Here is a 22,657-nt window from a genome sequence, read left to right on the forward strand (position 1 = left end):
ATTAAACAAGAATAAATTGTTTTTGGGAAGTTCCATGCCTTAGAAGGGAGGACAAGGTTTTGGTCTAATGATGGACCATTTTTTTGCATTGTACTTGCTATACTTATGACTCACTTTAAATGACAGATTTTATTAAAATGATCACAAAAAGGCATTGGTTTTTATGACAATGTACATTATCTAGCTAGAAAAGTGCTTTGTTGGTGGTGGCTAGTGATTTGAAATTTGAAGTATTGGTAACGGTAACAGAAGGATGAAGTGACTTATTAAACAAGAAGCTGCAATAACCCAAACATGAGTCTAATAGTAGTACTTAAAGATGGGGTTTCAGTCCATATCGGAAGAAGAAATTTTTTCTATGTTATTTAGTCAAAGCCTCTCTCTCTCTCTCTCTCTCTCCTACTCTGAAGGAACTAAGAATGTGGTTTTTATTTCTTTATTTTATGGTATATGTGTAATTTTTTTTTCTTCTAGGTCAGCTAGTATGTGCCTAACAATGTACTTGAAATAGAAAGTGGTTCTACATGTTACATTTGCTGCAGTATTCTAATTTTACTTAACTATGCTCCTCTTAGCCAAATTTCATATGCCTAACATATGCAGAATACTGTGGTATTCATTCTGAAGAGGACAACGTTGCTCTTGAGAAGAACAAGAAAAGGAGGTTGAAACAGCATCCCAAGGCCTTAGAGAAATTTTATAATGGTATTGCTGTATTGTTGTTCCTTCTAACATATTTTACCATTCTAATTTGTTGTTAAATTCACTTGAACTCTTATAAGAAATGTCTCTTACCATTTTTTTTTTACCCAGAACGTACCCCACAGAGCCGATGAAACTTAACTTGTAGATGCGATAGGATTGTCGAAAAAGCAGGTATCTGGGTGGTTTTTCCATAGAAGGTCGAAGGATAAAAAGCTACCGAAAGATGAAGCATATGCGTACAAGACAAGATCTTTCTAGTGGTGTTATACAAGACTAGGGCAATGGACATAGGCAGGACTCTTGTAGCAGCACCAAGAAGGGGGAATACAAGCATTTTAATCCCAAGGAGGTGGATAGTCGAAAGCTCTCTGTAGAGGCGTAAAATGGGCCATGCCTCCCTCCCCTGGGATAACTTGGGGGGTTGGCCCAGCACGGCCCGTGCGGGCTCGTGCCATAGGTCAGGCCGAGTTGGGCCATGGGCCGAGTCTTGGGCCAAGTCAAGCCGTGTATTGGGCCAAACCTATTTATTTAAAAAAATTGATAATGGATTAAATGAGGTGGAAAAGTATTAATTAAAGTTGCATTTTCAACCTTCATAATTAGAGATGGACTAAATAACAAATGTGGACATTTTAGTCAAGAAAAGTCCTACACCCTGATTCGTACTTTCTATAATAGTATATATATATACACACACACTAGTAATTAAGCACGTGCATTGTACATATGAATTTTTTTCATATTAATTACTTGAGTTTTAGATATATCATAGTTAAGATATAAATTAAAAATTAATAAAAGTAACAAGATGACTAAAAATAAACTTAAATTCTCGTACTAAATGTGCACGTGCAGAATTTTTAAATTACAATTACTATTATTACTACTATTACTATTATTATTACTACTATTACTATTACTATTACTACTACTACTACTACTACTAAATTTTGTGTTTCATTTCTATCTTAAATAAAAATAATTTTATTTTAACAATTATTTTTATTTAATATGATGATTATATACCATTAGAAATGCTTCAAAATGTCTTTGACAAAACTTTGTATTTTTTGTGTTTGATCTTTTTTTAAATATTTATTATTCAATTATGACTTCATGAATTTGTTTGAAAAGTTGGATCATTGATCCATCATTTAGATAAGAAAATAGTTTTACTTTTGGATCAATTTTAAATTATATATTCCATTCACATTATATAAATAATTTTTACTTATCACGCTTAATTTTTGTTTGACATAATTAATATATAATTTTTTTATATATTCTTTTGATTACTTGTACTTTTTTATTACTTTTTAAATATTTATTATTTAATTATCATATCATCAATTAATCGATTTGACCTAAATAGGGGTGCAAGTCGGGTGGGTTGGATTGGGTTTATGGTCAACACAAGCCCGACCCTAAAATTTGGGCTTAAGGCCCGAAACGAGGTCAAGCCCATTTTTTCCAACCCGAGCCCAGCTTGCCTTGTAATTTGATGCACTCGGGTTGGTTAATGTACCCACTCTAAAATTATACATATACAAATGTATTTATGCAAATACACACACATATGTATAAATGTATATAATTCTGTCAAGCTCGGGCTGGGTTTGGGCTACCTAAAGGCTAGGCCTGAGCCCAACCTAAAAAATAAAAAAGCCTAATTTCTTGGTCCCAATCCCAACTCGAGGACCAAAAATTCAAGCCCAAACTGTGAAAAATTCTAGATTGAGCCAGTTCGAGCTCAGGTTGGGCTTGCCCAAGTTGCACCCCTAGACCTAAACTACTAACCTACGACCAGAAAAAAATTTGATGTATAGGTTGACATTAAATTTTGTATTACATTTCCTCTATTGATAAAATTTTGTCCTATGTATAATATTTATTTTTGTTCAATATAATGAATGTATAATATTATAAATGTACCCAATATTTTATTTTTTATAAATATATAACATTATATCATATGTATAACATTTATTTTTGTGATTCTTTGTATTTTCTATTATTAAAAATTTTATTATTTGACTATGACATCGTTTCATTTCTAGGTTGATTTTAATTTTCACATTCCATTTTCATCATTTATAAAAATACTTCATACATTTCATACTTATTTTTGTTCAGTATAAATGAATATACAATATTAGTGATATGCTCAATTCTTTCTATTTTTTGTATTATATATTTTGTTTATTTTATTATTATTTTTTAATTATGGTATTATTTATTAACACATTTGACCCCAAAAAGGTTATATTGCTTACCCACCACTGAGAAGGGAGAAAATGGTTTTGTTTTCAAATTATTTTTCAATATATTTATTTTTATATTATTAAAATTAATGTAATAGATTTAATTAGTAGAATTTAATAATGAGAAAAGTATATCTTAAATATAGGATTTAATAAGATAATATACCTTAGATATGAAATTTAATGAAAGATAATAGAAAAATAGTTTTACTTCCAATTAGTTTTAAATTTTACATTCCATTTCCATAATTAATAATAAACATTTCTTATTTATCATCAATGTTTTCAACTTGTTGTTGACCTAGTTGATTGAACCATTCGAACCGTCACTCGGCCTTAATCTTGGGTTTGGTTTTGTTGAAACTCCCCCTATTAGTTAAAAACCGTCTAACCTAGGTGGTTCAACCATTGCTCCGTTTGACCCAATAATCAGATTATAGGTTGCACACTTAATTATGTGCAAACTTTTAGAATCCATAACTTCGCACTTCGATGTCTGATTTAGGTTATCTTTTTATTTTTTATTTTTATTTTGAGTAACTTTTCAAGATTTATACATCCCAAGGAACTTAGGTGCCTTGCCTTACTATTTTCGCAAAAGAATAACCCTTATTTGGCCCCAAATTGAAATTTTAATATTTATATAAATAAAAAATTAAAATATAAATTAAAAATATAAACAAATATAACACATATATAATACATATATTATATGTAATATATGCAAAACATAATTATAAAATATATATATAACATAACTATAATATATGTAAAACATAATTGTACTATTTATTGATAAAATATGTATTTTTACATACACACATATAGTGTTGACGCAGAAAGCAGTTTGACTCGTTTGACCTTGATAGTCGAACAGGTGACTTGTGATCGGAAGGAAAAAGTGGGTCGGCCTATGGGTTGGTTTTTAAAACATTGTTTATCATACTAATTATTGTTTAATATGTCAAATATATGATGTTAAAAACGTTCAGAATTTTTTTTAATTTTTATATTTTTAGCATTTTATATATTTTTGAATTTTATTATTTAATTATGGAAACATGGATTGGCCCATTTGAACCAAATGGTTTAATTTCTTACCACCACCTAGATGAAAACACTATTTTTTTAGGTAGATATTAAAAGTATAAGATTTTATGTTATTGAAATTATTCATTTATTATGTATGGATTTAATTATAGAATTTAATGATGATAAAAAACCTTAAATATATGATTCAATGAAGGTGAATGCAAATTAATACCTTAAATGTTGGATTTAATGGGAAAGAATTGAATACATTGAATATCTTAAAATTACCTCTTTTCAACTCATTTAATATCAATAACCAACTACCTATTTGCCCTCATTTTTTTTATCAATAAATTTAAATATAGAGGGGTAAGTTTTTTCCTCAAAAATTTCCAAAAATATTTTTGAGGCTATTTGCACTTTTTAAAGTAGTATATATATATATATATATATAGGGTAAATTTCTTAAACTACCCTTATGGTTTAGCTAATTGACTAACTGTATTCTAACTATTTGAAAATTGACTAACGTTACCCCTATTGTTTCTAACAATTGACTAATACTTCCTTATCATTAGCATCCGTTAACAGAAAGACAAAAAATACCATTTTTCCCTTTATTCTTCTTCAAAATTTCAAAATAAAATAAGGAAAAGGAAAAAGAAACACTGGTTCATCAAATCCCTAACCACATTTATGGGGATACGTTTGGAGCTGGGCAAATATGGTTGACCTAGTGCAAAGTTGTTAGGGGTTGTCGAGCAAAGCCATCCTTGTTCAACCCAACTGGCAAATTCAGACCCGTTTGAGGAACAAATCTTCGTGGCGGTGAATTTTACTTAACCCAGTGCAGAGTTGTTAACTGGGTGTAAGCTTCGTCGTATCCAAGGGGTTGAACAACTTAGTGCAGACCCAGTGCAAAGTGCACCCCGACCCCTTTTGAGGAACCCAACCTTCCCTTCCTTTGAGATGCCAGTGCAAAGTTATTAATAGTGATTACTTGGAACACCAATCTTCTAGCCACTCAAGATAGAGCCATAGGGGGCACTGCTGACCAATGGCTATAATCCAAGTAGCTGCCCAGATCTAGCCCTACAAATCGTATAGAAGGGGGAAATGCTCAAGCATATTCACAGAAAACCCCCATACCAGTATCTTCCCATTGATTACTTAAAATAACATCTATTTCTCCCTCCCTCACTGTCTAGGTGAGAGTAATTGCCAACGAAAGTAGATACTGACTATGGAGCAAGGTGGGAAGATGGGCTCAGGTAGATGGCTTGGCATTTGGGAGTAATGTTCGTTCAAGGGAGAAGATAGAAAGAAACAAAACATATTATAATCCATAGATGAGAAGAAAGAGAAGGCAGAAGCTGACCTTGAACATCGGAATGATAAACACTGAGGCCGTGCCATTGGGAGAAAGAGGGAAAAAGAGAAGGGAGAGAATAAAAGAAACTAGAACCACTAGAACATTCGCCGCTGGAACAGTCACTACCAACCTTCACCACTGGAACCTCCGGTGCCTAGTCGGAAATCCTAGAGTCCACTACCAAATCATTTGTTCATTCTTTTCTTTTTTTTTTTTTCAAAGTTTCAAGAAGGAACTCCTCCAATAACTGCAAATTCAAAGAGACTTGAATCCTCATCCCATCTCTTGCTGCCTGCACAACAAAACCATCGAGGTGGAGGGTAAAATTGGGGTTTAAAAAAATATATATCACATATAAATAAACTTTGATAGAATATTAATTGTCAGAAACAGTTAGTCAATTGTCAAAAATAGTTGGATAGCGTTAATCAATTTTCAAAGTAAAGGTACACTTAGCCAATTAACTAATAAATAGTTTTGTACAAGCTTGCTTCTAATTTGAAACTTGATCTTTCTTTTAAAGCTCGGCCACAAGACAGCCCATCCAATCGTTGCATGTTAGCCTAGCCACTGAAAGCTTGAACCTCAACTTCTGAATTCCATATTGTTAAAATAAATCAAATAATTAAACATTAAGATTCATGAATTAGGATAATCAATTGTGTTGAATTCGGGTGATTGTTATTAATTTCATAATTTGTTATTGAATATTGGTTGAATTTGGCATTAATATCGGAGAAAGAAATCAAATAATTAATTATTAGGATAAATAATTTTGTTGAATTTGGGTGATTCAAATATTGTTAATGTCATATTTTGTTATTGAATATTGGTTGAATAATGGGTGATGCATTTGGTGTTAATTATACTAGTGAGTGACTAGTGAGATGGTTGCTATTATTAGGATTGAGTGATTAACCTCTATTTATCATTTTGTATTGAAACTTTGTTAGATTGTTGATGCGTTTGTTTTTAATGTACGGCATGTATTGTCTTAAATTTTTGAAGGTTTCAACTTTGAAGTATTGTTTTTTTTTTTTGATTAATTTTGTTTTATATTTATTCTTTTTTGAAATTTTATTTATTATGCATGTGTTTAGAACCATGGTCTCTGGGTGTTTTTTCAATAAACGTTGTTACATAGGCAGCATTTCTGCATTTCATTCATCATGCTGATCTATATGCATAGAAACTTGCAAAAGCTAGCATTGATTTATGTGCATGCTTGTCGTTGGGGGAAGCGTGATACTTCCCCCCAACAATTAAGCATTTATTCACTATTATGATGATGTGGTGTCTAATGACGCCTAATTGTCAATAAATGATTTCATTATTATTTTTCTTGATTTTGCAAATAAATCAAAATACAAATTGTTTAGTGAATAAACAAAAGCTATACCAAACATAAACCACCCAGTAGAATCTCTCATTTGATAATGAAGATTTGGTCGGTTCGATTCTCTAAACATTGAAAGGTCTCAAAATCATCGTCAGATGGAATTTTCCTTTATTGTTAAAAGATTATAAATAACGAAGATAACATGATAATCTAATACTTTAATTTGGTCACTTTGCAAAAACTCATATGCAAGGATTAAGGTATCAGTATGATACTCCCAATATGGGATGTATCGTATCCGTATCCATGGTCATGGATGTAGGACATGCCATGATTGGATACATATCCCATAAGTCATGCGTATCAATATGATACGCCTTTGTATTAGGCCATATCGCACCATATCGATGGATATGGTTCGATTCACAATGATATGGAGACATATGCCTAGTTTGACAAAACTATATATTGACTACTTTTGGATTGTTTTTCATCTTTAATAAAAAAAAGAGTATTATGAAAACTAAAATAAATAATTTATGATTTATTTTTTCCAAAAATTTAATAAAAACTAAAATTATAAAAATAATATATTTCATCTACTTTAGATGAATTATATATTTTATTTTGAACATAATTTTATGTTAAAAATGAAAACATAGATTATTTGAAAAAATAAAAATACTAAATAGAGTTATTAATACTAGCTATTAATTGAAATACTAGTTATTAATTGAAACAATAGAGTTATTATATAAAAATACTAAATAAATAAACTGACCCAACAAAATTAATGGAAAACAGAAAATTATAATTATAAAAATTGAAATGAATAATTTAAGATTTAATTTCTTTAAAATATTTAATAAAACTGAAAATTAAAAGTAATTTATTTTATCTACCTTAAATGGTTTATTTGATTTATTTTGCAATTATATGTAAAATAAAAGCATTATGTTAAAAATGAAAACATATTTATTATTTAAATAAAAAATACTAAATTAATAAATATTTCCAAAATTTAAAAAAAATTGAAAATTATAATTATAAAAATTGAAAGAGTGATAATTATTTTATGATGTTTGAATGTTTTAGAGTCCCAACATTATTTATTGTAATATTTCTCTTCATATAACCTATGCATTTTTTATGTGTTTATGTCTTATTCATAGATAATTCAGCTTTTGGTTCAATATTATTAATGTATTTATGTGATTTGTATGCATTTCATTAGCATATCCAAGTATTTCTATGTACATATTTGGTTCCGATTACGTTTATTGAATAAATGCTGCCAGATAAACACCCCATTAGCAAATGCATCATCTCATTAATTGCATATATATGTATCCATACTTGCAAAAACAAATATCGATTTTTGTGCACCTAAAATTTCATTTTAAAAATTCAAATAGGCGTTTATTAGCACTTTGCTAATTGCTAATGTGGTGCCTAATATAGTGCCCATGTGTCATAAACGTCCTCATTAATTGCTTTTTTCCGTACAAGTAAAAAACACCCTTTATATCATATCCAATTTATCCAATACACATATACTTTACCCTTGCTCGAATGTACCAGATACTCAATTTTCCACCTTTCCACCAAGATCAGACGGTAAACAATGGGCATTCAGGTGACTCGGAGCTTTCATGATGGCCCTTCTTGGTGATGGTTAATATTTTCCTTCTGGATACTGGATATAAAAATCTTACACCATTATAGTAGTATAGTACTAAACTCGAGGACGCTGTAACTAACACGCCTATGGCAGCATCACTGCTTAGCCTTTCAGGGTCTATAAACACACTGAGAACACCTTTTCCCTTGAAATCAGAATTCAGGAAACCTATTCTCTCTCTGCTTCTGAGAGCTGCTCCTGTAGCTTCCATGGCTTATGAGAAGGAGCTCGCAGCTGCAAAGAAAGCGGCCTCTTTGGCCGCTCGGCTCTGCCAGGTAAGTCTCATCTAGTTTTGTTGGAAGAAGTTATAGATATCAGCGTCCGTTCTGTTCTGCATTGATACTCTTGTTCTGTATTTCGTGTTTTTTAAACGGCTTAAAATCGTTATATAAGTAAAGCCCATATCATAAAATGTCTGTTTGAGTTTTAGCCAGAACCATTTTATGAGTTTTCCGTATCAATTTGGCTTTAGTTATTGTTCTCTCTCCTTGTTTATGCGCGTTAATGGGGATGACTGAGCGAGGTAGGAGTGTGGCTTTATGCGTATTTTTCTTTTTGGATGCGACTAAGTGTGATTCGTGAAATTAGGTTGGAGAGAAAGCTCCCACGGATAAGAAGCTTTTAACGAAACCTATATCGGTTTTTCACAGTAAATAGTTTGCAAACATTTTGAACGATGAAACGCCTGTGTGCCTAGTCTGATTCTCTCCTTAGTTACCAATCCAAGGAACATGTAAACATTTCTTTCTTCTCCCACACTTCATTCTATTCAAGGTTTTTTGGTGAACTCTTTGAGAGGGGAAAATTAACACAAGCAAACACAACTTTCATTGCTTTGATACCAAAGAGACTGGATGCAGTTCAGCCTAAGGATTTTAGGCCTATAAGTTTGGTGGGAAGCATGCACAAAATCATATGTAAGGTGTTGGCCATAAGAATAAAAATATTCTCTTTTCGATGATATCTCCAAATCAAGGGGCCTTTATTTTTGTGAGACAAATAACTGATCAAATTCTCATTGCCAATGAATGTATAGAGTTTAGAAGAAGGGGGGAGAAAAAGGGGCTATCTGTAAGTTGGATTTAGAAAATGCTTATGACATGATAGATTGAGATATTTTGATGGAAATTCTCAACTGTAGGGGTTTTGGAGTAAGATGGTATAGATGGGTGAAGGGTCACATTACTTCATGTTATTTCTCAATTTTGGTGAATGGAATAACTAGGTATTTCTTTCTTGCTAAAAGGGGCCTTAGACAAGGAGATCCTTCGGCCCCCTTCTTTTTTACCTTGGTAGCTGATGTTTTGAGTGAAATGATTCTGCTAACTATTTGCTAAGAGGTTGGGGAGTTGGAAGGGAGGACACATCTATAGTTTGTAGATGATATCATTTTGTTTTGTGAGGGAAAAACAAAAGAGCTTGTGAACCTAATAAATTTAGGAGGATCTCTAACCTTAAATTAAATTGGGGCAAGAGCTGCATGGCAAGAGTAAATTTAGGGAGTGAAGAGGTGGATCTTCTAGCTAGGCTTTTGGTGTGTGAAGTAGGGGTATGGCCATTACAATATTTGGGACTACCGTTGGGAGGAAATCCAAATATAGATAGCTTTTGGTATCCAGTGGTTGAGAGGTTTACAAAGTGACTTATGAACTAGAGGAGAAATTACATTTCCTTGGGAGGTAGGATAACTCTAATTAAGTCAACATTGACCAACTTACTAGTGTATTTCATATCTACCTTTAGAATTATAGTGGAAGTGGCAATTTATCATATATATATATATATCAATGAAAATGGCAAACCTGTTAGAAAAAATTATGAAAGACTTCCTTTGGGAACCCAAGACACTAGGAAGGATCACTTAGTGAAGTTGGAGGTGGTTTTTAGATGTACAAATGATGGAGGCCTAGGAATAGGAAATGTCAGACTAAGATACACAACATTGTTGGGGAAATGCTCATAGTTTTCAAGGTGCCAAGGTGAGGTTAGGCGACAAGGGGCGCCTTGTTGCCTAGTTGCCTAGGTGATGTTTTTTTTTTTTTCAGTAAAAACATGTATCCTAGGGTAGTTTCCTAGGTTCTATAATCATATTTCCTTAATAAGTATCCATAATTTTCGTAAGAAAAGTTTAAACTTCATGTTAAAGTATAGAAAATCAACATATTCCAACATGTTCATGAGAAGAAAAAGAAGAAAGGAAAGAAAATTCAAAAAATATAGGGGCTGAATCCCTATTTCTGTTATAGGAAAAGAAGAAAAGAAAAAAAGTGGGAGAAGAAGAAGAAATTAGTATATAAACACACAAAATTAGTAAAGAAAAAGAAGAAAATGTGTTGATTGAACAACATTTTATGTTCTTCCTTACTTATTGGTTCAGGTTTTGAAGTCTCTGGGGCTTCAATGCAGCATTTAGCATGTTTGTGTTGATTAAACCCTAACAAATAAGAAAATAATAAAAAAGAAATTAGTATATAAGCACACAAAATGAATATTTTAGTTTAAAAATGTTTATTTTATAATTATAACCTCAAAAAATTAAGAATATAAAAGTTCTTTTTTTTTTTTTATAAAATGCTATAGTAAACTACTTGGTGATTAGGCGAGGCGAGCTTCCAAGGTTGCCTTGTCGCCTAGGTGTTGCCTTGACAACTATGAATGTTCTCCCTGGAAATCTATTCATGATATTGTGCCTTTCATCCTTATTTCAAATTTGATGCCTATGCAAAAAACGAAGTGTTGTTTTGGGAAGATGTTTGGGTTGGGGAGATTCCCTTTAGTGATAGGTTACCTACTATTTATTCACTCTTAGAAAATAAAAGAAAAGTGATCTCTTTAGTTTTTTATTGATAATTTGTGGGACTTGGGATTGAGGAGAATGCTAAGGGAGTCGGAAATGGAGATGGTGGATGAACTTGTTACTCTTTTAGGGTCGACCTATCTGGATCAATCTTGCTTGGATGGTGGAATTTAGAAACCTTCCCACTGGTGTTTTCACTTGTTCCTCTTTCTTTAATGTCCTCTTTCAATCAGCTAACCTTGCAAGGAGCTTTTCATCAAAGGAGGTTTGGTGTAGCCCTATACCTCAAAAAATTCGGACTTTTTGTTGGGAGGTGGTTCTCCAAGATGACTTTACAAATCAAGATTGGTGGGGGATAGTAGGTGTTGAGCATGTGGAAAAAAAATTCTTTGAAGAATTTTTTGAAGGGGGCAAGTTCAATTCAGGGACAAATGCAACTTTTATAGCCTAGATTCCCAATAAGGCAGATGCAATCCATCCAAAGGATTTCAGACCCATAAGCCTTGTGGGAAGCATCTATAAAATCACCTCCAAGGTTTGGCTGAGAGGATCAAAAGAGTCCTTCCTTCTTTAATTTCTCCAAACCAAGGGGCTTTTGTTTTTGGCATGGTTTAAAGTGTCAATATGGTACACCCCGTATCGGGCATATCGTATCGTATCTTTTGAAAACGATACACTCCGAAACACCTGTTTCCAGGTAGGTGTTTCGGAACCCCAACTTTTTTTAATAGAAAAACCTATTTTTAGATTCCCAAAAAACCAAAATTTGAAAAAAAAAACTAAAAGTGTTTCGCACATTTCTATGTACTGATACGATACTACCGATACACATATCGTATCAATACTTTGAACCTTGGTTTTTGGGAGACAAATAATTGATCAGATTCTCATTGCTAATGAATGTGTAGACTTTAAGAAGAGGAGAGAGGAAAAAGGCTTGGTTTGCAAACTGGATTTGGAAAAGGCTTATGACTTGGTGCACTGGGACTTTTTGCTAGAGGTTTTAAGGTTGAGAGGTTTTGGAGCTAAATGGTGTAAGTGGATAAAGGGTTGTATTTCCTCCTGCCATTATTCCATACTAGTCAATGGAGTCGCTAGAAACTTTTTGCAGCTAGGAGGGGCCTTCGTCAAGGAGATCCTCTCTCCCCTTTCCTCTTTAGTTTAGTTGCAAATGTACTGAGTGTTTTGATCTCAAGGGCTGATGTTACAAATTGGATAAAAGGCTGGAGAATTGGAGGGGAAGAGTTGGTGGTGACACATTTACAATTTGCAAATGACATTGTTATATTTTGTGAAGGGGAAAGGGAAGAATTGATTCAACTACAAAGGCTAGTAACTCACTTTGAAAGGGTTTCTAACCATAAGGTAAAGTGGGGCAAGAGCTGTGCAATGGGAATAAACAGAGAGAAAGAGGAAGTAGAATACCTTGCTAGGGTTTTGGGGTGTGAGGCAGGGGAATGGCCAATATTGTACTTGGGACTACCTTTGGGGGGGAATCCAAATTCTGATAGCTTTTGGTATCTAGTAGTGGAAAGATTCACAAAAAGGCTGGTAGTGTGGAAAAGAAATGACATCTCTCTATGGGGAAGAATAACACTAATAAAGTCAACTTTGACTAATTTGCCAGTCTACTGTCTATCTACCTTTAGGGTCCCCACCAAAGTGGCCAACCAATTAGAGAAATTAATGAGGGTCTTCTTGTGGGTGCCAAGGGATACAAAGAAAGGTCACCTAGTGAAGTGGGAGATAGTGTCTAGAAGTAGGGGTAGTGGGGGTTTAGGGATAGGGAATATTAAACTAAGGAGTGTTGCACTATTGGGAAAATGGTTGTGGAGATTCCCCCTAGAACAAGACAATCTATGGCAAAAGGTGATTGTGAGTATTCACGGTATGGCAAACAATGGGTGGGATGTTGGTCTTGACCCTAGGGCAACTCGGTATTCTCCCTGGAAAGCAATCCATGATTTGTTGCCTTCCTTTCTTTCATATATTAGGTGTGATGCTTGTGTAGGTAATAAGTGCGGTTTTGGGGAGTCCTCTCTTAAAGATAGATTTCCATCTATTTATTCCTTTTCTCTAAACAAAGAGTCAACAATTTCCAATGTTCTTGGTACTAAAAACTCTTGGGACTTGGGACTACGGAGAGGGTTAAGGGAGTCTGAAATGGGTTTAGTAGATGAACTCATTTCCCTTCTCATCTTAGTATTGGATCTTTCTTGTTCAGACAACAGAATTTGGTCGGTGTCTTCCTTTGGCTACTTTACATGTTCTTCTTTCTTCATTGCTCTCCTTCAGTCTTCTAACATTGCAGGTTCTTTTCCCATAATGGAAGTATGGTGTAACTCTCTTCCCTTGAAGATTAGGTTGGGAGGTAGTACTCCAGAAAATCAACACTTTGGATAAACTACAAAATAGAAGACCAAATTGCTGCCTTTCCCCTCATGTTGTCTTTGTTTGGGCTGTGGTGAGTCAATTACACATCTATTATTGTTTTGTCCTTTTGGTTCTTTTGTTTGGAATTGCTTTTCCTCTTTGTTTGGCTGCAAGTGGACCCCTCCTGATGTGGCAAGCCTATTTGAACCAAGCTTCTTTAGACTACCTAAGAAAAGAGGTAGGGTGATGTGGAGAGCTATGAGAGCTGCTATCCTTTGGTCAATATGGGAGGAGAGAAGTAACAGAACTTTCCAAGGGAAAGATAGGTCCAAGGAACAAGTAATAGATAATATACTCACTAAAGTCATACATTGGCTGAAATCAACTGAATTATTCAAAGATCACTCAGTGGAGGACATTTTTAGAGGCTGGTTGGCAGTGGTGAGCCTTTCTACTGCTAAGGATGTGGTTCAGCCCCAATGGATACCAGCAGCACACCAAAGGGTAAAGTTGAACTTTGATGGAAGTTCTTTGGGCAATCCAGGACCCTCAGGAGTGGGGGGAGTATTTAGGGGTGGGGAGGGAAGGCTAATAACACTGTACTCTGGCCCAATAGGTATTGGTGATTCTTTAAGAGCTGAATTATGGCTTTACTCCAAGGTTTGAGACTGGCCAAGCAATGGGGTTTCCAAAATTATGAAGTGGAGGGAGATTCTGAGCTGTTAATAGGATGACTGCAGACAAAAAGTCTGGGAGCGTGGACTTTGAGACAGCAAATGAGGGAGATTTATTGTTTAGCAAGGGAAACTGGAGTAATCTTCACTTGGACAAGGAGGTCACTCAACAGTGTGCCAAGACAGGGAACTAAAAGAGAAAATCTTTTTTGGGTTGTATTGTAAATTTTGGGATAAAATGTGGGGTCAAGACTCATGCTGTGAGTGATTGACATTGTACTCCTTTACTAATTCAATGAAAGTTACCATTTCCAATAAAAAAGGTGGTTCTCCAAAAAATTGATACTCTGGTTCTGTTGTAAAGAAATCAACAAAATTTTTGCCTTTTACCCTGTGTTTGTAGCCTCTGCTTGGGTTCTGGTGAGACGATCACACACCTATTAATCTCTTGTCCTTCTGTATTCTTTATTTGGTCCTGGTTTTCTTCTCTCTATGATTGCAAGTGGACACCTCCCTAGACGTGGTGAGCCTATTTGACCCAAGTTTTTTTAGGCAATCGAAGGCCTGTGGAAGAATTATGTGGAGAGCCACAAGAGCAACTATTCTTTAGTCAGTCTGGGAAGAAAGGAATAATAGGATTTTCAAAGGAGTGGAGAAATCCAAGGAGGAAACCATGGAGAGAATAACCATTATTATTATCCATTGGCAGAAAACATTGGACTTGTTCAAAGATGTCTCAACTAAGCACTTATATAGGAACTAGGGAGAGGTGGCAGCTATAACTTCCCTAAAACCTATTGTACAGGAATTGTGAACCCCACCAACACCACAACGAATGAAATTGAACTTTGATGGGAGTGCTAGAGGTAATCTGGGCCCTTTGAGTATAGGGGGAGTATGTAAAGATGGAGATTGTAGAATTTTTGCTATGTTTTCAGGGCCAATAGGAGTGGGAGACTTGTTGAGAGTGGAAGTGATGGCTTTGCTTCAAGTTGTAAGATATGTCAAGCAGTTGGGGTTACACTAAGTTGAGATAGAAGGAGATTCTAAATTGTTAATTTATTGGTTGCAATCAGGTAGGTTGGGAGCCTGGATAGATAGCAATCGATAAGGGAAATCCTCAACATAATAAGGGAAATTGCTGCTTGCTTCAAGTGGACAAGAAGATCAGCCAATGGATTAGCTGATACCTTATCCAAACATGGGACTGTAAGGGAGAGTTTGTTCTGGGCAGTGTTGTAATAAAGATTACATGGGGCTCAACACCCTATTTTAGGGGTTGACAGTTTTTATCTTAATATTGTGTTAATGAAGTTACCGTTTCCAATAAAAAATTTTCTTTCTATTCATTTTGCTTCTATCCTTTCTTATTGACATCTTTGTTTCTTCAATTTAAATTCAATCCTTTTTATCGTTTTAATTTCTTGTCTACAACATTTGCTCCAATCTCTCTCTCTCTCTCTAGTTTTTATTTTTTCAGTCTCTACATGTTGTCTATTGAATGTGACACTTTTCTGTTATATCATGCATATTGAAGAGAGTGAAATTCCCAAGGATGATGATGGGTGTAGTTACACCCCATCCAGTGAATAGAGAATCAGGTTGGATGGTCAAGAGATGAAGCCAGTTAAGCAAACAGATGAAGTAAATGAAAAATAAGAGAAAAAATTATTTTCCATAAAGATATTGAACTTAAATCCTTTTGGGTATTACAACCCAAACCCAAAATCCAACTATAACTTGTCTTGCATTTCTTGCAACCAAACCTGGCTGTGACCTGATTATAAATGCAATGAACCCACCATAATACCATCTGTAAGTTTTGTTTGGTAGTGATTGATGTTTTAAATATTGAAGGCCTAAATCATTCATCATGGTTTGTTTCTTTTCTCCAGAAGGTTCAAAGGGCACTTTTGCAATCAGATGTTCAATCAAAATCAGATCGAAGCCCTGTTACTGTAGCAGATTATGGTTTGTTTTCATAACCACCTAGTCTTTCCTTGACTATAAATGGCACATTGTGCTATGTTTTATTTATTTTTCCCATTAATGATAACTTTTTCTTTTTGATTGGTAACAATGTATGAAAATCTATTAATGTGTAAAGGTAAGCAATCTTATAAAAGAAGCAAAATGAAAGGTGTTAAGCTATGTAAAAAGTCAAAACACCAAAAAACACTGGAAAGGATCCTGACTCAACTCCCAATCATAAAGTGCCAGCAAGCAAAAGACATCCAGAGATGAGGGCCTTGCATATGAAAATAATAACCAGCCACTTGACTTGGAGAAGAATAATTCCATGCCATAGCCCAAAGGCACTAATATATTCAAAAGCCCAGGTGACCAAGCAAATGGGCTATTTCCCTCCCTGTATGGCCAACCCTCTTCAAGACCTGCACTCCTGCAATTATACTATATCCTTTCTAATTATGAATAATGGAGTACTATTCCAAATGTTGAGTCTGACTGCAAAATGGAAATGAATTTCACTGTAGCTAAGGTACTTCAATTTATAGTTTCCATTTTTTTCACCTTCACTTCGATTTTTCTCATCTCTCATGATAGGTTATGGTAGTTTGTAGCTCCCATTTCATAAATTTGAATGACACAACCTAGTAATGGTGGTAAGCCTTGGGGACTTAATATGATCCTGTATAGGAATTTGATTTCTCTGATATCACATAGGAGTTGAAGACATGTTGGTCCTCAAATTAATGGATAGGAAGTGATGTTAGTGGATCCATACTCTATAGAAATTTGGGTAGCTAAATTACACTTATGGATATTGTGGTTTTCCCTCCAAATATAGAATGTTGCTGACCATGTATTTTGGCTGTTAAAATTGGAAGTGGTCATACATAGTTTGTTTTTAAGGGATTTATTTAAGATTATATGAATGATTTTTTTTTTTATTCTCTATCATATGGCTGAATTGTGACATGATTCTTGTTGGACCATCTGATGTACTATTTGAACTATGGGTTCCTCATTATATAGTTCCTGAATTCTGATCTATGACAAACCTGGAGAATTTACACCTTTCTTTGTTCTTCCAACTGTAGCTCGTATTTGTAAACTTTTTATGATTTTGATTGCAGACTTCCTATTTTTTAATTTAGTTTTTGGGGTGGAATCCTTTCCTGGTGGTTTTGGCAAATGAGATTGGAAATAAGTTGAGTTTGTGTTTTAATCTTTTGTCTTGGCTTCTTAGGATCACAGGCACTGGTCAGCTTTGTGCTGGAGAGGGAGCTACCTTCTGGGTCCTTCTTGCTAGTCGCTGAGGAGGTAAATCCTCATATTGGTGTGTGGATAAAAATGACCTTCCACTGATTGGAATGATAGTTGATGGAACAATATAGTGGCTACTCCCCCTCCTCCCCTTTTCTTCAGCCTTATTTTTCTTTATTTATATGGTAATTTCATTTTCTTGACAATTTCTCCAGGATTCAGGAGACCTCCGCAAGGATGATGCGAAAGAGACATTGCAGCGCATAACAAAACTTGTAAATGATACTATTTCTAGTGATGGAACATACACTGTTTCCGCTTTATCTGTAGAAGATGTGCTTGCTGCCATTGATAGTGGCAAATCTGAAGGAGGTCCCCGTGGCCGACATTGGGTATTGGATCCAATAGATGGTACTAAAGGGTAAGCTTGCCTGCTGGATATTCTGCAATCAGTAATTGTTACAATTTAAGAAATAGATGCTTATTGTAATAATGACCTGAAGTCTTTTATTATATCGCTGGGATATGGATTTTGTCAGGTATATTGTATTGTTGTTGTCTAAGTTACATGGATCCTAGTAGTTTATTAATGTCATGAACTATTATCTTGGTTGCACCTGCAAATGTCTCTCTCTCTCTCTCTTTATATATATATATGTCATGAACTATTAGCATGTGCATCTATGTATTATCATTAGTTCCTTTTCCTCATTTCTTCATTGATTCTTTCAATTATTTTTAGCTATTGCCACTTGGTGTCATGCAGAGGGATCCTCTCCTTTAGTTTTGAATATAGTTTCTATTTCCATCTTTCAAAAAAAAAAAAAAATTTAGCTGCATCCTTCTTCCATAAATTTCCTCTTTGCTTCTTGATATATTTGGTTCTATCCACATTTACACTGAAACTATAGTTCCTTATATATCAGTCAAGGAAAAGTGAAAAATAAATATCCTTATAAAGAAAACCTCTATAGGGTAGTAAAAATATAAAACTTCTGTTATCTTGTTTGCTTCCTTTTTCTTATATTTGATTGATAACAGGAAATTATATTTAATTTATGGAATAGAATGGTGTATAATATAACATCTGCCAAGTATCCCTCTTAGGAATTTAGGCTAGCAACTTCTACCCATGGTTTAAAATGTCCATAAATTTTCTAATATTTCCATTTCCAAGGGTACCAACACAAAATTTTACTAGAATTGACATATTCTATAGTGAACACTACTGGTGTTATGTGGTGTACTTGAGATGGTATTATAACATAAGTTGGTGACAATGTTGTAGATATGTGGAGTAGCAATATTATTACCTGCCTAATGGACATGATTATCGCTTTGAGTGAGCTCTATGTTCTTTTCAAACATGAAGTTACATATTAGTTTCTGTTTATGTAATAAATTATTTGTTTGACCTATCAGAATCTTTTACTTTTTCTATGAGCTTTTTATTTTTCTCGAACTCATTCTATGATGCAGTTTTAAGGTGTACAGGACAACTTCATAACATACTAATTTGTCTATAACCTTAGTTTCTTAGCACTGTTCAATGATTTAGAACAAGGTAATAATTTAAAAATGTGTGCCTATGCTGCTTTTATCATTTCATAGAATATACATATTTCACAATGTTTCCACCATGTTTATAATTTTTACATTATTTTCATATGATATTTTTGACAATTACCAACATTGTCATTTTAAACCTTTCTGCTACTTAAAGTGATATTCTGTTAATACCTGCATCCTAGTCTGACCTAACAGAGTTTAAGTAGTGAAACAAAAACCTACCAACTAAACTGAAATAAAACCCCCTGCAACTTACCTTATGTACTCCAGAATATTTTACCCCTTATTTAAACTATAATATTTTTATCTTTGAACATTACCTGTCCAATAGATATGGTTTAAAGCTCTTCCTATCAGATCCCATATATTCCAAAATATTGTTCCATTTTGTCTCAGCTAATTCCCTATTGTCCTTTATCTGGTATATTCATGCTTATCCATTGTGGAAGTAGCATCATGCACATGAAATTGAATTGCAGGTTCCTAAGAGGAGATCAATATGCAATAGCGCTGGCACTTCTAGATGAAGGACAAGTTGTATTAGGCGTCCTGGCTTGCCCAAATCTCTCTCTTACACCAATTAGTAACCATTCCCAACCCTCTGCTCCAAACCAAGTTGGTTGTCTTTTCTCTGCAAAAGTTGGTGCTGGAACTGATATGGAGTCACTCGATGGTGGCTCTTCACCAGTGAAGGTCAATGCATGCTCTCAGCTGTATCCTGGGGCCTCTTATTAATGTTTATTAGTAATTACTACGTGTTCTTACTGATTTTCCTTTCAGGTGCATGTCAGTGACATTGAAGATCCTGCTGAAGCATCATTCTTTGAATCATATGAAGCAGCACATTCCATGCATGATTTATCTAGCTCTATAGCAAAGGTACATTGCAGATGTCATTTTCTTTTTTCACTTTATTTCAAATTGTAATTATGTATATAGCTCGATCTTCTCTTACTTGTCAAACAGAAACTTGGAGTCCATGCACCACCGGTTAGAATAGATAGCCAAGTAAAGTATGGGGCACTGTCTAGAGGAGACGGGGCTATATACTTGCGTTTCCCTCATAAAGGATACCGTGAAAAGATATGGGACCATGCAGCTGGATCCATTGTGGTCACAGGTATGGATTGTACTCACCTTTCCTCTCTTTATTCTTCTTGACCTTGTTGATCATATAATCTACATGCCCAAGATCAGTCAGACAAATTTTGCATGCTTTAGAAATTAGAAGGTTAAAATGCGAGGAACATGGGTGGGAAACATAACTTGGTCAATGGATGATATTTGAGGTTGTGATCCCAGCCATTACCTTGTTACAGGCACTGATGGAAGCAAGGATTGGATTAGAATATCAATATGCATCGATGCCCATGTTGGGTATCAATGCGTATCAATATGGCTGATACTCTTCCATTTTTTATTTTTATTTATAATAATGAGAGGGTCTCAGAAGAGGTCTGTGACCTTTTAAAGTTTTTAAAATATTTGTGTATCGGTGTATCAAAGTGTATCTGGATACATCAATACCAATACGATATGCCCAGGTATCGATATTTTAATCCTTGGATGGATGGTTCCTATTCTATGGGAGAGATGTTCAGATGAAGTTTATAACGAGCAAAAAGTTTTTTTTTTTCACTTTTACAGAGCTTAACCTGCCAACCTTAATTCATTTGAATTAAGAAACTTCCAACTTTAGAATAGGAACTATTCTAAATTTATAATCTCTGTCAAAACAGATGTTAGAGAGCAAATGGTTGCTTTTGGTACCACTTCCTAATTTATGTATTTGGGAATCAGCGTCCCTCTACTCATATAGAGATTGCCATGCATTATAGTTACAAGAAGATGGGCTTTTAATATAAAGTTTCTTAAAGAAACACTTTTCCTTTAGAATGCGTTAAAATAAAGAGGGATCAAATTACTTTCTTTTACTCATCAGAAGTAACATTATAGAAGTAAGAATTCTTGACCAATGCTACAATTTTATTTGAAGATTCTCAAAATTACAATCATCAGATTCTTTGCAAGCTTTGGTCTATTTCCTCCAAAAATGGTACAAACTCCAAAATCCAAATGCAAATTAATAATAATGCCAATCCTTTGCCATCAAGAAAGAGTTTACAATACTTGGTGTCTAATTTCCACCATAACTTTGCTTTTGTCTTTGAAGGTGCACCTCACACCTATCCATGGGTTGCATGTACTGTTTCATGTTTATTGATGCTTTAATAAAATTATGATTTACTTATCAAAAAAAAAAAAAATTCAACCATAACTTGGATCAGATTTTAATGTTGCACATGGGCGTAGCATACCCTTAACCAAGTTTAGGCTTGCTGAGGGTTAGGTTGGGATGCATCCTTTGCTTGTTCAGTGTGGTGAGCCACGGTTAACCTGGTATTATATACTTGTGATGCTTGTATCTATGATGGGTTTAACATGGTTTTACAATTTTGTTTAGGAGCTGTAAGATAATTTTCATTTCCTTGAAATTCTTATTTATGAAACTAGATTATATTAAATAAAATGTACAACCACTTTTATGCTATTAATCTATGCAGTTTGCAAAGTTGAAAAAGACAGATATACCACCCTCTTGTGGGGCAGGTTTCGTCTTTAACAGGCTAAGCTTGTCCTGAAATTGATTCAAGGCCCTGGCTTGGTTTGTATTTGAGCTTTGTAGAAATCCCTAGGGGCCTTCTTTGGGCTGCATCTTTCAGCGGGTGGACTGGGTCTTGTCCTAAATTTTTAGCCTATTTATTAATAGAAAGGGCTCTTGATTGGTTTTCATGACCTCCCATTTGTTGATGATTGCAGAAGCTGGTGGTGTAGTCACAGATGCTGCAGGGAATCCTTTAGATTTCTCCAGGGGAAAATTCTTAGATCTTGACACGGGCATAGTTGTAACCAATCAGAAGTTGATGCCACAGCTTCTGAAGGCAGTTCGAGCTTCTTTGAATGAGGATGCTCAATCTGCTTCATCTGTATGATACTGCTGATTTTTCTTCCCTTTTTTTGTTTGGTGTTTCAAGCTGGGATAATACCCATCCCATCTAGTTCTAATAGTGAATTCGCAAAATAATGGACTTAATAATGGAGCCTCATTAGCTGTTATTTGAATATGCTTCTCCTAAGTACTCTTTTTTGAGCCCACGTACAGATTTTGTGTCAGTAACATGTGCCATCTATAATTATATTCTCTAATAAAACGCCCTTTATTCTGTGATTTGGTAAAACCATTAAATGAATCATCGCTCTGCGCTTCGTTACTAAAATGGCTATCAGAACAACGCAATAAAATAATAGATGGGTCGGTTGACAGGTAAAATGCTAGTCGGGTGCTTTTCATCGTTCATTTCATTTTTATCAAATTCTAAAGACTTGACCTGTGAGCTGTTACCTATCCAGGTTTGGATTAGCTTTTTAGCCAGCAAGACTCATTCATCAGAACTCCCTACTGAGTTTGTTTCATTTATTGGAGCTCTACTGCTTTTTTCTTTTCCTTGATTAGATAACGAGAAGATGAACTGATTATATTAAAATACAAGCCAAAAGGAGGGGGCACATTATTCGCAAAGAACATAGTTGCCCAGAGAGAGAGAGAGAGATTATGGTATTTATTG

General features: G+C 34.4%; 1 protein-coding gene across 2 annotated transcripts; it reads left to right on the top strand.

Moving 5' to 3' along the window:
• The first annotated feature begins 8,281 nt into the window (after positions 1-8,281).
• LOC104606715 (3'(2'),5'-bisphosphate nucleotidase 1-like) lies at positions 8,282-22,154 on the top strand. 2 transcript variants are annotated; one of them, XM_010272056.3, is made up of 8 exons: positions 8,282-8,665; positions 16,130-16,205; positions 17,446-17,519; positions 17,678-17,883; positions 19,511-19,724; positions 19,812-19,910; positions 19,998-20,151; positions 21,852-22,154. In XM_010272056.3, the coding sequence occupies exons 1-8, from the start codon at positions 8,477-8,479 to the stop codon at positions 22,022-22,024; spliced, it is 1,185 nt and encodes a 394-aa protein (XP_010270358.1). In that variant the 5' UTR covers positions 8,282-8,476; the 3' UTR covers positions 22,025-22,154. The 2 variants fall into 2 exon arrangements, with proteins under 2 accessions (XP_010270358.1, XP_088743872.1); XM_088887746.1 differs by having other exon boundaries at positions 8,353-8,665; positions 19,971-20,151.
• Positions 22,155-22,657: the final 503 nt, after the last annotated feature.

This window comes from Nelumbo nucifera, chromosome 5, assembly GCF_055504915.1.
Source record: "Nelumbo nucifera cultivar China Antique chromosome 5, China Antique-T2T, whole genome shotgun sequence".
Classification (NCBI taxonomy): Eukaryota; Viridiplantae; Streptophyta; class Magnoliopsida; order Proteales; family Nelumbonaceae; genus Nelumbo; species Nelumbo nucifera.

Bases quoted from the DNA above. Each gene is read 5' to 3' on its own strand.
- LOC104606715 (XM_088887746.1), top strand. From the start codon at position 8,477: ATGGCAGCATCACTGCTTAGCCTTTCAGGGTCTATAAACACACTGAGA. The intron at 17,884-19,510 runs GTAAGCTTGCCT...ATTGAATTGCAG, and splicing joins CCAATAGATGGTACTAAAGG to GTTCCTAAGAGGAGATCAAT. The intron at 19,911-19,970 runs GTACATTGCAGA...TTATGTATATAG, and splicing joins TATCTAGCTCTATAGCAAAG to CTCGATCTTCTCTTACTTGT.